The following is a 16,915-nucleotide window of genomic DNA, read 5'->3' as shown; positions in this document are numbered from 1 at the left end:
AGTTTGCTCTGCTGAAATCCAGGGTTGCAATTCTGCTTGCTATCCTGCTCCTGCCCCAGGAGATCCTGAACTCCACCATCTCACGGTCACTGCAACCAAGGCAGCCCTCAACCTTTACCGCTTCAACCAGCCCCTCCTTGTCAGTGAGGATGAGGTCCAGCAGTGCTCCTCTTCTAGTCGGCTCCTCCACCCTTTGCATCACAAAGTTATCCTCGAGGCACTGGAGGAACCTCCTGGACTGTGGCTGGCTGAATGGTCCTTCCAACAGACATCAGGGAGGTTCAAATCCCCACCACAACCAGGGCCTGTGACTGTGCGGCTGCTCTCAGCTGTGTGGAGAGGCCTCACCAACTTCCTCACCCTGATCTGGTGGCCTGGAATAGACACCCTAGGTGGCCTATAATAGACTTGGAACTTCAACATAACTCACTTCATCGATAACCCTGATCATCCAAAGTGACAATTTTTTCCTTTTAGGAAGGTAATATACAGGAAGTCCATATTTTTATAAGAGCAAAATGCCTTCCACTATATAGCACATCAGTGTGAAAAATTCAAAGTACTGGTCCATAATTAGGGATAAAATGTCAGTTCTGTCCAGCTTCTTTACTACATTACTGTATTTCCTTCTCCCGTACTGACTGGTCCGGTGCAGAACAAAACACAGCACAAAAAGGCAACTAAACCAGCAATGAGCTTCCTTACTACAGTATCATAAACCAGCATTTATGGCCACAATGCCCATAGCAGTTCATAACTGGTAAGTTGTAAACCTTCACAATAACTCATACAAGTGGGAGTTCCAAGAGGAACATCTTTACAAGTAGCTACTTCTTGATACATCAGAGAACTGGATTCATTTGAACATTATATTGGGAAAGGATTCTGGATAATTCTTACTGTTTACTCAGATCAGTTCCTGGCAGTGGTAAAGCTGAATGCAGTTCTATTAGCATAGCTGGTTCGGAACAGATGTCACAGATTAAGAAAATGTGCAGAGGAACCATTTTATCATTTGAAGAAAGTACAGATAAAGCTCTTTCTTGAGTTTTGATTCAGACTGGGCAGAGGGAAGACTGTGGGGGGAAACAAATAATTAATCAGCAATGCTCTTCCCTCCCTCTGGACCAATGCTCTGTTTATTTTCTAACCTACCAGAGATATAATTGTTCTTAACACAGCAAGTCCCCTATGACCACTTCAGGCCCCTCTTAAGCCTCTTACAGCTACCTGGCATATGTTTCATTATACGGGGGCAAACGCATACAAAATTCTCTCACATCTCTTTCATTTCCACAATATGGAGGTAAGATCTTGAGCTGTCACTCAGAAATGGGGGGGGTACAGAGGAACTTTTAATTTTACTGCGTACCGATCTAGGAAAAAGTCTGCAGCAGACCGTTCACACTGAAATATCTCATCTGGATTTCCAGTGAGCCCGAGGCATCCCACACCTTCCCTTTGTCTCACATCCAACACGAAGGGGGGATGACCCGCTTACCGGCACCAGCAAGAAATAATCTTTGAATTAAATCCAAGAGTGCTCTTTACAAGGCTCTTTCCACTCGTCTTCTAACGATGACCTCTTCCCTAATTCTGCAATGGTTTCAACCAGCTTTTCGATCATTGGTGTAGCTATAAAAAGCAAAACATCTCCTCCTAACCCCATTATGATGAAAGCTTTAAATTTTATTATTCATTTTTAATGGGAAGAAGTTAAACTCCCTCAGGAACCATAAAAGGTAGGGTTCTGATCTATCAGCTAATGGAAGGTTGCTATAGTCATGCCTTCAGCAGTCAGATAAAGGGTATACCTCGTACTTGGATGACTAGAGACAGAGGTTGCTTGTTATTATTATTTTTAAAAATAATTATTTCATTTTAAACAGGACTATTTTAGGGGTTCTTCTGTTGTTTGGTTTTTGGTGGTGTGGTTTCTGTTTGTTTTCTTAATCTTAATGTGCACGGCACCGGGAAGACGGGGAGACGTAAAGCAAATAAAAAGAATATGGTTTACCTGAGACAGAACCACAGCACTTGACGAGAGTTTGAAGACGACGGTCTTCCTTGGCTGTTCTGTTCGAAAAGGTTCCTCAGTCTTCGAGGAAAAAGCACAAACGCCTCTGAACTCGCCTGCGACGCAGCAGCAACTGAGCAGGTGTTTGTCCCAAGTAAAGCCGGCTGGAGACAGAAAGTTAAAAAGGTGGCTTCGGGAAAGGAAACATTTTTAAAAGTCTCCTTGTAGACGTGTGACAAGAGTGCCACCTATCGCGAGAAAAAAACAAACAAACAAACAAAAAAACCCCACGATATTCTACACTAAAGGGTCTAGAAAATCTTTGGTAAATGAGGAAAGCCCCCGCACCGAGCGCGGCCGCCGCGCCCCGAACCCGCCACGGCCCGTCCTGAGGGCGCTCGAACGTTCTGGACTGCGGCAGCGCGCGCTTCCCGCCCCTCACGTGCGTGGCGGCGCGAGGACGGCTCCCGGACGGCTCCCGGACAGTAACGGAACCGGCCGGAAACCGCCGAACGCACAGGTGCCTTTGCCGCCATTCGAGCGACCCCTGCTGGCCGGGGCAGCCACACCGCGGGGCAAGAGCGCGCTCCCGCCTCACACCGGGACGCCCCTCACACCGGGACCCTCGTCGGGACTGGGACTCCCCTCACACCGGGCACTCCCCTCACACCGGGACACCCCTCACACCTGGACTCTTCTCACGACGGGGACTCCCCTCACACCGGGCACTCCCCTCACACCAGGCCCTTCCTGCTGCTGGGGGACAGGGCGCCTCACAGCCCCACACATCAGAAAGAGATTTTATTCCTTCTCCCTGCAGCCTGGTCACCTTTTCCCTCACACCCTCCCCTGTCTGCACCTTTTTTTTCTCCTTAGAAGCACACAATCTCAGTCGTGTGCAAAGAAGACTGCAGAGCATCTGTACCAGTGCAGGTTCGGGGACGGGGGGAAAATGGAGCAGAAAGGTGAAGCAGCAGTTGATGGTCTCCTTTACCATTTCAGTTCTTTTATTGCAGAGACTGTGATCTTGCCTTATCCCTAATAGGACATCTCCCTGCAGCGACTTTTAGGACTTTTGCTGAAGTGCCTCACCCTCCAACAGAAACAATAGCGTTACAGTTTGACCTTTTTCCATTTTATTAACACAAAATCATGTAAAGAGTGAAGACAAAGACAGGAACGTATGCGTGTGCTCAGGACATGAAAACCTCACTGCACAAATGGGAATGACCTTCCTTGCCGCGGCCTGGCCGACTCCTTCTCCTCCCAGCTCGGGTACAACCACAGTGCGACAGACTTGCAGCTACAAGCCCAGCCTTACAAACCCACAGCGATGCCTTAAAAAACCCTGCAGCTCCGTTACGACAAAGCAGCTCAGCCTGCCTTCAGAACTGCACCTGTTACTAAGAAAACTGAACCAGAGCACTTGAATTCCCGAGTCTCCTGCTAACTGTAGAACAGCAGAACCTTTATCTATTTAATATCATACAACATCTTCAAGACAAAGGAAAAACATTTACACGGTATGTGCATACACCCTAATGTTAATGCATGTATATTCATTTTTACATAGGTTCAATGAAAATCCATTCGAAAAGCACAGAAGCAACCCCATGGTTATTTCTGACCACATAAATATATCAGTCACAGGGATCGCTTGCAGTTACAGATCTTCTTGCAGAAACTTTTATAGTGCTGCTTGTATAGTCAGTTGGTCCAGTGGCTTCAGAACACGCACAGGGACGGGTAAAAAGAGGCGAGATCTTTACAGGCCAGTAGCTGAGCTTGCTGCATAGCAAGGCCAATGTACAGTATGACATCTGCAGTAATAATACCAATAAATTAGATTAAAACAATTCATATATACTTCCCGTAGTATGAAAGCCAGAATTCACAAAAATCAGGAAACACTATTCTATTCAGATTGCATGGTGACAAACAAGGTGTTTGCCACAGTGAATCAATGCACTTTCAATATCCAGTATTATTAGTAGGTTGTGGCACGCTGATATTTAATTGCCATGCAAGGATAACATCCTCAGACATTTTCCTGGGATCTGTCTCGATTATCAGCCAGAGGGCAGAGGGAGATCCACCATCAGAAGTCAGTTACTTTGCCATTTCTTCACTTGGGAAGAGCTGAGAGTGGTTGGTTGCTTTATTCCAAGAGATGGCAGGCATTTGAGTTTAGTTAGCCATGCGGTTGTGTTGTAAATAGGATTAATCACAGATTTATGACATCCACATTTTCGCAAAAGAGAGCAGGGAGTTTATTTCTGGTTTTAACGCTTCCCTTTGGTCAAAGGGGGCGTACCGAGAAGCATGGTCTGAAAGCGAAGTATCACAATCTTAAAATGAAGCTCCAGGTCAGCTCTCCGAACAAGCTTAGGATCACTAGAACAGAGCTCTACCTTCCATCCACTTAGTAAGTACTGAATTCACACGAATACTCTGAGCACACCAGCAAGAGCAAGAACTACTTTATGGAATGATTTGTGAGACCAGCCTCACCAAACAAAAAGCCTGAGTTTCACAAGCCTGAACAATAACTTTTTTTAATTACAAAAGGGTAAACTTCAACAAAAGTGGATAGTCTACGGATTAATTAAAAAAAAAAGTTGAGCAAGTGACTATTCAGTGTTTCACGCACAACTCATCTCAATAATTTGTAGGTTTTGACTGGGCAATCAGTCAGAGACAGACGATTAAAACAGGACTCCAAACTGAAAAACCACTGCACATGTAACAAAGCTGGTTTCAAACCGGCATTTCTAACTCCACTGGCCTCAACGTATTCTTACAGTAGTTCCAGTTGTCCAACGCGAGTTACAAGCTGCTGTTCCCCAGTTAGCGCCACTCTTCTCCGGTGAAAACATCCTTCAGGCTTTCAGATTACCCCTCTTTTGTTCCAGAAAACTTGAGAGTGAAGAGCTGACAAGTCTGTCCAACGTCCTTAGTTCTCTAGACTGCGTTCCTGGGTGTGCCATTGTGAGTCACTGCTTTCATATTTGAGGCGCTTGGTTGATGGTTGCATATCCTGTGGGAGGCAACACCTACTTCAAAGACTTCATGAATGGCTTTGCGGAAGCAATGAAAATTGTAGTCTATCAGACCTGTCAAGAGGAGAGGGAAGGGAGAGGACAAACTGTGATCAGCTTGGCACATTTACATAATCGACAGAGCTTCAAAACAAATATAAAATGTTTTACTTAACCAACAGCTATTTTGCTACTTATTTTAGTACGAATTTGGATTCAGAAGATTTAACAAGATTTAGATTTAGTTACACAAAAATCAAGGTGACTTGTAAAGTCCTATTAATATTTTATAGTTGATAAAAAACATTAGATAAAAGCCGTTCAATGGGGGAAGCCCTTACCTTTGCGCTCAAAACTCTCTTCTCTAAGAATGCAAACTAATGCCAAAAACTTTGTTACTTCTTGTAAGTACAGGACCGTTGTGTTATTGAGCTTGATAATTGCCGTTGACTCTTTATCATAGGCACTTCCAGTGCCATCTTCCTTTAACCTAAAAAAGTATGAGTTAACCCCAGATATAATCAAGCAGGCATGCAGAGGTCACTTCAATACCTGTGAAATGCAGCGTTCATCACTTACCCATATATACAGGAGACATCTATCACTACATCAATCATGTCACAGCACAACTCATATGACTGCATGTCCACAGGGGAACTGTCTGTTGCAATGTAGATTTTGCTGACTACATCGAAGAGAAAAGCCTTTTCAATGCCTGAATTCTTCGGGAAGAGAAAGAATTTGGATGAATTTTTAAAATAAACGCATTTAAAAAATCTCAAGTAGAATTCATACGCTACTCCAGCCTTGTCTCTAGGGTGATATTTTATTGGACTTAAAGTATACAGCAGCATATTTCTATGTTACAAATTCTGTAAGTAATGCAAATGCTAAAAAAATAAGGGCAAAAGTCTCACAGGCCACATGAAGCAGACAATTTAGTTCGAGGCCAAGTTCGTATTGTGAAAAGTCTCTTGCCAGTACAACCACATTAGACTAAACGCCTTAGCAGACTAATCAGTACGTTGTGCTAGCAGAAAAGTTCCGTATCAACAGTTATAACCAGCCAAACTACACTTTGTCAGTATTTAGAGACTCACAAAGCACGCACCAGTACAATTTAGCTGTGGTAAAGAGCTTCTAACGAGGACAACCAGGCCAGCAGAGTGCACCAAGGCAAGAGCCACCTGGACCTCCCGAGGGCACATCTGGCCAGCGCCCATTGGCAGATGGACTCGCTTTACCATTCCGTGTATTTCACTCAAAGTTGTATTAGATTAGCACTTACTGATATAAAGATATTTAATAGATTTTCCAGCGTTGGCAGTTGCGGAATGAGCTTCTGGACCACTTTACTGAAGGCTTCAAATATTGAATGGTCATAGATACTGGTCAAATAAAAGCTGAGATGAGGATGGAGGGGAAAGGAAGAAAAGAGAAGAAAGATTCAAGAGTATTTCAGAATTGCAACAGAAATCTTAAAGCTATGCTTTCTAACATTCAGGCCTGATGGTTCATCTGAGATGCCTTTATCACAAATACGCCTGTCCACTGCACCAAGAATCTGATTGCTGAGCAACTGGAGTAAATGCGAAACAGACTCCCCCCAGCCCCGGGAGATGGGAGAGCAGAGAGAAAAACGCGAGCCTGCTTTCACAACACAGCTTACAGAACGTTCAGCACAAAGGTCTCTCCGGGCAGACCTTATTGCAGCCTTTCTGGACTTAAAAGGGGCCGATAAGAAGGATGGGGACAGACTTTTGAGCAGGGCCTGTTGCGACAGGACAAGGGGTGATGGTTTTAAACTACAAGAGGGGATATTCAGGCTGGACATGAGGAAGACGTTTGGTTTTGGTCTGTTTTATTTTACAGTGAGGGTGGTAAAACACTGGAACAAGTTGCCCAGAGAGCTGGTAGATGCCTCATCCCTGGAAACTTTTAAGGCCAGGCTGGACGGGGCTCTGAGCAACCTGAGCGGGCGAAGATGTCCCTGCTCATGGCAGGGGGGGCACTGGGAGAGCTGGGAAGGGCCCTCCAACCCAGACTATTCTGTGATTCTATGACTAGATTTCCAGTCCTGTTCCTGCCTTCCACTCGGTTCACACTGAGAGATACTGGCAATACTTAAAGGCTTCACAAGACTCAAAATAGCAGTAAAAACAGAGCAAAGATAGCTCGTTTTAAAGGTGTCTGTAAAAGACACCTGGATAAAGACACTATGGATACCAGCAACAGTAGAATCACATGCCAGAATCTTTAACTCACCTAAGGTGAAGTTTTTCAAGCCCAGCATCCGTAAGGTCATCATTAGCCCTCTGATGAATATCCCTCTGAGTTTCTATTTTATGGTCATCCGATAATCCATCAACTTTATGAATAAAAACTTCAAAGTTCATTTCTGGGTTGACCTTGTAGGCTTTTGAAACTGTAATGTGGAGTCTTGTTAAAGCTTCCATGTAGTCATCCTGTAAATCAGTTTTGGCAGGAATGAATGACAAGGGTTTATCTATGACAACGACTCCCTTCTGCACAAGGACAAAATAACTTCACTTCTGTAACTAGAGAGTATTGAAGAAGAGAAAGGAGGGATAATCCAGAGCATTTTAGCACAAGCAGGTTCTCATATTATTGCAGAAAAGTTCAGTTGAGGGTACTCGCCCCTTTCCACTCGAGCAGGAACACACATTCCAGTCACTTCACAAAACCAAAATCACGCACCAAAAGTGAGGTTGCCAATTGATAAACAACAGATGTTTTACAAGCTTATCTAAAAATATATATCATTAGCTTCTTGATCATTCCTCTCATGTGCCAAGCAAAAAGGCAACTTCCTTATGATTTTCTTTTTGCTTGGCACATGGCCGCCATCCAGAGACCTGGACAGGCTGGGGAGCTGGGCAGGGAAAAATTTAATGCAATATAAGAAGGACAAGTGCAGAGTCTTGAATCTGGGCAGGAACAACCCCAGGTTCCAGTGTAAGTTGGGCAATGACCTATTAGAGAGCAGCGCAGGGGAAAGGGACCTGGGGGTCCTGGGGACAGCAGGGTGACCATGAGCCAGCACTGGGCCCTTGTGGCCAGGAAGCCAATGGTACCTGGGGTGGGTTAGAAGGGGGTGGTCAGTAGGTCAGAGAGGTTCTCCTGCCCCTCTGCTCTGCCCTGGGGAGACCACACCTGGAATATTGTGTCCAGTTGTGGCCCCTCAGTTCCAGCAGGACAGGGAACTGCTGGAGAGAGTCCAGCGCAGCCACCAAGATGCTGGAGGGAGTGGAGCATCTCCCGTGTGAGGAAAGGCTGAGGGAGCTGGGGCTCTGGAGCTGGACAAGAGGACACTGAGGGGGGACTCATTCATGTTTGCAGGTATCTAAAGGGTGAGTGTCAGGAGGATGGAGCCAGGCTCTTCTGGTGACAACCAGTGATAGGACAAGGGGCAATGGGTTCAAACTGGAACACAGGAGGTTCCGCTTAAATATGAGAAGAAACTTGTTGGGGTGAGGGTGGCAGAGCCTGGCCCAGGCTGCCCAGGGGGTTGTGGAGTCTCCTTCTCTGCAGACATTCCAACCCGCCTGGACACCTTCCTGTGTAACCTCATCTGGGTGTTCCTGCTCCATGGGGGATTGCACTGGATGAGCTTTTGAGGTCCCCTCCAATTCCTGACACTCTGTGGTTCTGTGTGATTCTTAGTGATTTGTATTTACCTGGGCATCAATAACATATATTAGAGCACCTGTTCCTCTGAAGATCATCTCATAATCAAATGTTGGATCAAAAAAGTCCATCTGTCCAGGAAAATCCCATATTTGGAAATTCACAAACGAGCTGTTGGAAATATCATCTTTGTAGATCTTGTTGGTGCTTTCCAAGAACAGAGTCTCATTGGGAGACATTTTGTGAAACACCACCTGTTAGAAGAACACAAATAATAGTCTTTATTAGAAGACACAGGTAAAAATTCTGTGACTTGAATCTTACAAATAGGTTTGTCCATTCTATTCCGGTATAAAGTCACTGTGCTAATTAAACAACCGCAAGCTTCTGAGAAATTCCTAAAGGCAACTTCACTTTTAGTCTGCTGCCAAGTGTTGTGACACGATATCATCAACCTGTTCCTACACTACAGTAACAGTGTAAAAAGTAACATTTCCCAGATGACCAAACAGTAATCCCAACCAGTGACAAATATGACTGCCACAACATCTCACGGTCTAACGATCAAATACAACCTGCCACTGCAAGACACCTTATCGGGTACATTGTAGCAACACCTATAGGCTGCAAGGAGAAAATCTAAGGCAAGAATTGCAAGTTGCTGAGAAAGTAACCAACATAAGATAGCTTCACTTTCTTTGACACTTTGTCTACAAACAGGAATAACTGAGCAATCTACATCCTTTTCCTCAGAAGGGAAACAACCATCAGAGCCAAAACTCTTATAAGAATCTTCACAGTGACCCAAAGGGAAGAGCCCTTCACCGGGTTGTCCCGGCCACCACTCAACCTGCTACTGAACGTTCAGGTTATACCAGTACGGAAAATCCAATTGTCCAAAAGGAGAAAACAAATAGTTTCTGCAGGGACGGTGTTGAAGAGAAACTTCCTGATACTCCAAGAGCACCTCCAATTATTACCACAGCTGGTTCGCTCAGGCAGCAGCGCAATGAGCTCCCAGGCAACAGAACCACAGCTTCCAATTCCCAAGCCACATCAGCACAAGATAAATGTTATGTCCTCTTATTGCATACTCAACATCGCACTGTTCCTTTCCTGTACAACTACTTGAATGGGTCCTCAGAGAACTGATACTACTAACCTTGGTCATTAAAATAGTCCAAAAGCTACATCTGTAAAGCGACAGCAAAAGCAGAAGCCTGGTCTAGACAAGCTGGCCCAGCACCCTGTGCAGCTGAATCCTGAACGTGTCCAATGTTGGGGGATCCACCACTTCCCCGGGGAGATTGTTCCAATGGTTGAGTGTTCTCATTGGGAAAATTTTCCCTCTTGTGTCCAATCGGAATGTCCCCAGGACCTCTGGAGGACTCCGCACTTGCATTTGAAGAAAGTTTGAGGGCCCTAAGTCTAGACAGGGACTACAAATACAATACTTGCACTTAGGAACAAGGATGATTCTTAGTGCTACACTTGTCTGGAGCTACATAACAAGTGAAAATAGTCAGTTTTGTCTTATTTTTATTAGGAAACACCAGCAACTTCATGAAGCTACCAACAAACCTACAGCCCCAAAACAGTTTCACTTCCTCTTTGACCGCCTGGTTGTACTAAAGGAAACCAGAAGCTGCCTTTCTGCTCACAGAAAAGCAGAAGCGTCTTTCAAAGGATCAAAAGGCAGAACAGCTCAAGTGTCCTCCAGCCCCACTCGCAGGTTGGGCATCACACACCTGTCCCACTGCCACATCCATAAGAAAACACCTCGTGATAAATTTCACACCAGTACCTTCACCTTTTATTTTTGAAGTGTTAAAGGGAAGAACTACAAAGGCTACAACCTACACTATACAACCTTCCTCTCGGAGTCCGTTCTGGGAAGTGTCTTTAACAGGAGCCTCCCATCGCTCCAACTTCGCCCACATTAAAAAGCAGAAATTGCCCCCACAGGAACACGGAAAGGAGCGCGCGCTCAGCGCTGGAGAGGCGGCGTGGCAGGCGGGGCGGGAGCCGCCGGCTGCCCCTCACCTTCTGGATCGAGGACTTGCCGCTGCGCCGCAGCCCCATGAGCAGGATCCGCGGCTTGGAGTCCGCCCCGCCCGCGCCGCCGCCCGGCCCGCCCGCGCCGCCGCCGGGCCCTGGGCCTCCCTCCAGCTCCGCCTCCTCCTCTTCCTCCCCGTAGCCGAAGTCCTTGGGGAACGAGTCCGCAGCCCCGAAGCTGCTCCCCACCAACGCCGGCTCCTCGGCCGTGCCCGCTGCGCCCGCCCCGCCGAACTGCAGCGCCATGTCCGCCCGCGCCCGCCGCCGCCAGCGCCCGTCCCGGGCCTCCTGCTGCGCGGCCAACGCAGCCCGACAGCACACAGCCCGCCCCGGATTGGCTAGCTCCGAGCTCCGGGGCGCTGATTGGCTGAGGACGGCAGGGGGGGTAGTGTGGCTCCGGTCAGACGACACGAGTCACCTGACGGCGCCGCCGCACGTGAGCCGGAGGGGCGGGGCCAGGCCGGGCCCGCCCGTCCCGAGCGAGCGTCACCCGTGAAGCCGGGTCCCTCACGTCCGTCGGAGAGGCCTCGAGGTGCTACGGGCGTCATTTGTACAGGCAGGCACCTCAGCGGACGTTTTAGCAAAGACTTATTGCATTATACTCCTAATTTAAGGCTCCGAAGACCAAACTGTTTTCAGAGAAGTTATGAAAAGCGCCCTCCCACCCCGCGCCGCACCCGTGAGTCCTTGTGAGCAGAGCTGAGCACCTCACTCACAGTGCTGTACGATGCATTTTCTACAGTATTACATTCGTGTTTCTACATACTGCAATTTAACGCCAGGTATATGTTCTAACTCAGAAGTGAGCTTTCTTCTCTGTTGCAGAGGGTGGAGCATTTTCATTTGTTGGTTGGTTTCGGTACGTTTGTGGTGTCTCCCCCCAGGTTTTTCTGGGTTTTTTGTCGTTTTAAAGATTTAACACAGTATTTTCTGCTCACTTTGCTCTCTCCTGGTCTCTTTAGGTCAACAATAGGTCCAGTTTCTGAAACAGGATCAGACACATGAACATGTGGGAATAAGGTACAGCACACACAAATTAAAGAGTCAAAGTACAGGTTGTTCTGCATCTCCAGCATCGTGCTATGTCCGTCACTTAACACCCCTCTCCTCACTCCTTTTGTGTCCCCCTGAGCAGACAGTTCCAACAGAAGCCTAACAGTGCCAAGTACCAACTTGGAACATACCCTGGGGGTCCTGCTTCAGCTTACAGTGGGTCCCATCTGTGTCACGTCACCCCTTCCAGTTAAAAACAAGGTGGAGATCAGTAGCTTCGCAGGACCATTGACCAGGGTGTGAAATATTCCAAGTTGGCAGGCACAGTTATCTGCAAGTTAATCATGACCAGCACCTTTTCTTAAACACAGAAAGCAAGTTGGCCAGTATGCTTAAACTCATCAGCTGCTGCAGCTGCACAAAAATAGCTCTACACTCACAATACTGCCTTTTTTCTTTAAGATGAGTAACAAATTAGACATGCACAGTTCACATACACACAAAGAAAAAGACTGTGGTTCTCAGGAAGCCCTTTATTAAGTGAAGGCATTAAAGGAGAAACTACTGTTATTCACCAAGCTTCTCGTCTTGAGGTGGTTCATACTGAGCCAGCTGTGGATTTAAAGAGAGGAATTTAGTTAGCTGCAACATTTCAGAGACACTTTCTACATTAAGAAATGCATGAAAACATTTGGTCTGGAAGTGTTCCATCTACTCTGAGCATTTTAATCCATCACTGATATTTATGCAGGTCCATTTTCAAGTCAGGCAACAAAATAACCCTTCCCTCAAAACATCCATTTGTCTTGTACAATCACGCAGTTATAACAAGGAGGGCTTTTTAGATGCACTTTCAAGCATTAAGTCTTGCCCTTAATCTTCCCCATTTCTTGTTCTAGGTCTCACTAAGTACTTTTTATTGCAAATAGCAGCTGATAATAACCAGTGCTTTGTAAACATTAATACTGGAAAACATGTGAAGCAAGAGTTATCATTTGAAGGCTGAAGAACGTGAAAGCACAAATAAATCCATGGTTATGAAAAGGGTTACTTTCCTGGAACAAGTTTTGACTTGCTTAAAAGTTTTCTTTAAACAAAGACCCAGGTCACTCTGCTTTCATGCGTCTACTTACTATCAGTTGCATTTTTAAGTCGGCTACGCCGAGTGAACTGCTGGTCTATTGCTACTCCCCCTAAAATTCTGCTCTTTGCCATATTTCCTAGTAAGAAATAACAAATGCAGCCATAAGGACTCACAGTGTGTAACAGAGAGGGAGGAGAATGACTGGGACAGCAGGAGGGCACTCCGGATGAGAAATACAATGGGGTAGTGCCCAGGAATTGCTTCCTACATGTCAGGATGCTCTGATCTTGTGCCCGGTAGAAACAGTCCCTGGACACTAACAAACTCTCTTGGGCCCCTTTACCTTCAAGCAGCCTTGCCCACAGGATTTCCCCCAGCAATTGTCTGAAAAGGCCAAAGTTTGCCCTGCTGAAATCCAGGGTTGCAATTCTGCTTGCTATCCTGCTCCTGCCCCAGGAGATCCTGAACTCCAACATCTCACGGTCGCTGCAGCCAAGGCAGCCCTCAACCTTTACCGCTTCAACCAGCCCCTCCCTGTCAGTGAGGATGAGGTCCAGCAGTGCTCCTCTTCTAGTCGGCTCCTCCACCCTCGGCATCACAAAGTTATCCTCAAGGCACTGGAGGAACCTCCTGGACTGTGGCTGGCTGAATGGTCCTTCCAACAGACATCAGGGAGGTTCAAATCCCCACCACAACCAGGGCCTGTGACTGTGCGGCTGCTCTCAGCTGTGTGGAGAGGCCTCACCAACTTCCTCACCCTGATCTGGTGGCCTATAATGGACACCCACGACAGTATCACCCCTGCCAGCCTGCCCCTTAACTCTCACCCACAGACTCTCAACCCACTCCTCACCCGCGCCTGGACAATACTCAACACATTGTAGTTGTTCTCTCACATAAAGAGCAACTCCACCAGCACTGCACCAGGTTTGCAATGGTTTCCTTCTCCCGCGTGAGGTTTACAGCCAGTGGTAAGGGGAAGCTAAAGAGGAGTGTCAGGGTCATTTTAGCCAAAAAGTGCAAACTCCTGATCCATGGGGATGCGAGTGCTTCCCCAGTAACGTCCGGCTACACGCGAGGCTGTGCCAGGTCACACAAACTAATATACAACATTCCTCCCTCAGTTTGCCTTCTGAAAGCCTTTATAGGAGATAGCTTTTATCTTTTCCAAAGCACTTCTGGAAGTCTAAGATACATAATATCAAGCAACTTAAACACATCCAGACAGGACCGAATGAAGACATGGGTTAGCCTCACTAACATATACTTGCACTAAATTAATAAAATCCCTAGTTTAGAATACTATCCTATGTTATAGAATATAAGTGTCTCATCAACAAAAAAGGAACCTTCACTGCAATGAATTCTGTCAGCGCTTCTCATCCACAAGGCTCAGCAATGCACTAACATTTATCAGTCGCTATAATGAAAGCCAACCGTATTCTAAGCATTAAAGTATTCTTCTTGTGTAATAGGGACCTACTGCGGGACATTAAGCGGACTTTTACCTTGGTTTTCAGTTTTTTATTTTCTTCCAACACGGCTTCGTATTTTTCTTTCATCTCTGTCACCTCCAAGCGAAGCGCCTCTACTTCTGGATTCTCAGGAGTTGAAGCTCCCAGGTGCTGCTTCAGGAAGCTGATATTTGCACGTTAAGTATTCCTTCAGTTAGACAGCACAACCGCCGTCTAGTTTGAACGCTTACGATGAGGTTAGCGCTGCAATACACGCGACCGAAACGGCATTAAATCACTGTAAGATTACTACAGTGCTTTCCATCCTACAGGATGAAGTTACAAAAGTCAGAAAGCTTTTCAATGTCGTTAGTATATTCCTAGAAAAACAAAACAAAGCCCACACCAAGGCATCAGTACGCACAGGACAAATTCTCCTGTTTTACTACACCCTTTTCTTCTTGTAAGAATGCCATTATTAGCTAAAATACGTATATAAAAGCCATGTTCTCAGTCTTCTAAACGAGCCTCTCCAGTTCACCCATGAGTCTGAAGTGGTTCTAGAAACAATTCCCAGAAGAGAAAAAGGATACTCCAGTGCACTATTTGGTTTCTCTGGCTCCTCATACAAGGCTACCAACACTGCAAACAGAAAATATTCAAAGATTGCAAGAAGTTCACAGAGCTCTACGTTTTTAAAACGCACCACAGTCAGCGGCACACAAGTTGCATGCCGTTTTTACAGAACGCTTTTCTGCTTCACAAGATTTTCACCTGTGTACTTCAACATAAAGAGCAGGACATACAGGAGGGAACAGGGCATCCCACCCGCTAACAGCTGACAGGAGTTTTGTTGATCACCTAACCACCATCTTTGGCTGTTCTACCACAGAACACAAAGCAGCTTAGACAACTCTTGCATATTCCACACACAACCCTAGTATTGGCTTCCACGAGAAAAACTGAAATGCTAACTCTTTTGAGAGTTTGAGAGCCATTGCTTATACTTAAAGTACCGCAGGACAACATCAGCGCTTCCATCAGTTTGAGCATAAAAACAAAACCTCCACTGAACACCTACAGTTATAAAACTAAATGGCCACCATGACAGCAGGTGATACTGATCATCTTTATGGCTGGGGGCTCCAGCGGAGAGCCCGAAGGCTCAGGCACAAGCAGCAGTACCCCGGCAGCTCCAGCAAAACCGGCCATGCAAACACCAGCTCCGTGTCTGGCAAACTCATGGACTCAGAAAGTCCCCAAATGTAACCACCTCCCCTGCTCACAGGGGCACACATGGCTATAGAAGACATCAGTTGCCATAAATACTTAGATATCGCAGAATAAGTTAATCAAACTAACTTTTAAATTGAGTTCTATTCTTTTAGTTTGAACAACCTGTTTCAGTGTGAGCAATCAAACTCTACAGGAGAGGAACCGTTTCCCCGTTCTCACGTGTCTCAACCATTCCTGCCCCACACGCCATGAACGGGTCTCGGGGCCGCGTTACCGGGGGGGACCTTGTTCCCATGGGGGGCTCCGTGCCCATGGGGGGCTCCGTGCCCACGGGGGGGGCTCAGCTCTGTCCTGCCCGCCGCTGCCCGGCTCGGTCTCCATTCCAACCGCCGCTCCGAGCTTTCCGGGAGCGCTCGGCCGCCGCGCAGACTGAGGAGAACGGGCGAGCGGCTCCCCGGGCGTGGGGCCGCCGGACAGCGCCGGGGCAGCCCGAGGGTGACCCGAGGGGAGCGGCCCCCGCCCGCAAAAACGCCCCAAGGGTTCCCCGGGCGGCAGGACGCAAGCCGGGGACTTACCCTTGGTGAGCGTGTCCAGCACCCCCGACTTCTCCAGGTACCGGCGGAACTGCTCCCGCTTGGAGTCCGCGGCCTGAGGGAGGACGCCCACACGGTCAGATCGGCGGCGCCTCCCCCTCGGCTAACGGAGCCGGCTCGTCGGACCGGGCCACCCCCCCTCTCCGCCGCGGCGGCGGCACGAAGGACCGCAGCGGTGCCGGTGCCGGTCCCGGGCCGGCCCCTCCGCGCAGCCGGCTCGGCAGAGCCGCACCAGCCCCGCTCCGGCTCGCTCCCTCCTACCTTGTAATGCGCCATCAACGCCCCACGCCCGCACCGCCCCGCGCCTGCGCGCGGCTCTTGTACGGCGCGAGCGCTTCCCGCCGTTACCATGGCGACGGCAGCGCGGCCACGCCCCGGCCTGGGCCTCGGGTTGTTCCGCCGGCCCTGCTCGCCCCGCTCGCCGCCCAACGGGCCCGCCGCTGCGCTCCCTTCCCCGGGCGGCCGTGGCCGCTGTCCCGCGTTGTCCCGCTCTGCCCCGCACTCCTCGGCAGGTACGGAAGCGCGTTTCGGGCCCGGCGGTTCCGGGCCGCACCTGTGCCGGGCCCTGAGGGAACGGTCGCCCAACCGCCGCCCTGGGCCGAGCGGCGGCCGCACCGGGCGGGCCCGGGGAGCCACAGCGGGAGAGCTTCGCCTCCTGAAAAAGGCCTCTTGCCTCGGCCCGTTTTGAGAAATGGAAGCGGTTATACCAGCTTAGTTTTGTGAAGCGCTGTGGAATCTACTGATAAAACCTTATTACAAAAATTAAACCCAGAACCAACCAATTCACCTTGCACCCG

The 16,915-nt window shown here is 48.0% G+C and overlaps 2 protein-coding genes and 1 long non-coding RNA gene across 3 annotated transcripts; 1 reads left to right on the top strand and 2 right to left on the bottom strand.

Annotated features, from left to right (window-relative positions):
- Positions 1–3,130: 3,130 nt before the first annotated feature.
- On the bottom strand, positions 3,131–11,250 carry RRAGC (Ras related GTP binding C). The gene is made up of 7 exons (XM_065041412.1): positions 10,747–11,250; positions 8,754–8,957; positions 7,321–7,520; positions 6,344–6,458; positions 5,635–5,777; positions 5,397–5,545; positions 3,131–5,130 (listed from the first exon to the last, which is right to left on the bottom strand). Exons 1-7 carry the CDS (start codon positions 11,002–11,004, stop codon positions 4,979–4,981), a joined length of 1,221 nt encoding a protein of 406 aa, XP_064897484.1. The 5' UTR covers positions 11,005–11,250; the 3' UTR covers positions 3,131–4,978.
- Positions 11,251–11,401: 151 nt separating this feature from the next.
- On the top strand, positions 11,402–12,789 carry LOC135576412 (uncharacterized). Its single transcript, XR_010468132.1, has 2 exons — positions 11,402–11,540; positions 11,721–12,789. It is a non-coding gene; the product is annotated as an uncharacterized LOC135576412 (long non-coding RNA).
- On the bottom strand, positions 12,270–16,546 carry MYCBP (MYC binding protein). Its single transcript, XM_065041418.1, has 5 exons — positions 16,380–16,546; positions 16,101–16,173; positions 14,883–14,931; positions 14,344–14,473; positions 12,270–12,363 (listed from the first exon to the last, which is right to left on the bottom strand). The coding sequence occupies exons 1-5, from the start codon at positions 16,467–16,469 to the stop codon at positions 12,319–12,321; spliced, it is 387 nt and encodes a 128-aa protein (XP_064897490.1). The 5' UTR covers positions 16,470–16,546; the 3' UTR covers positions 12,270–12,318.
- Between the last annotated feature and the right edge of the window lie 369 nt (positions 16,547–16,915).

Source organism: Columba livia, chromosome 26 (genome assembly GCF_036013475.1).
Source record: "Columba livia isolate bColLiv1 breed racing homer chromosome 26, bColLiv1.pat.W.v2, whole genome shotgun sequence".
Classification (NCBI taxonomy): Eukaryota; Metazoa; Chordata; class Aves; order Columbiformes; family Columbidae; genus Columba; species Columba livia.
This window is presented reverse-complemented; position numbering and strand designations above follow the sequence as displayed.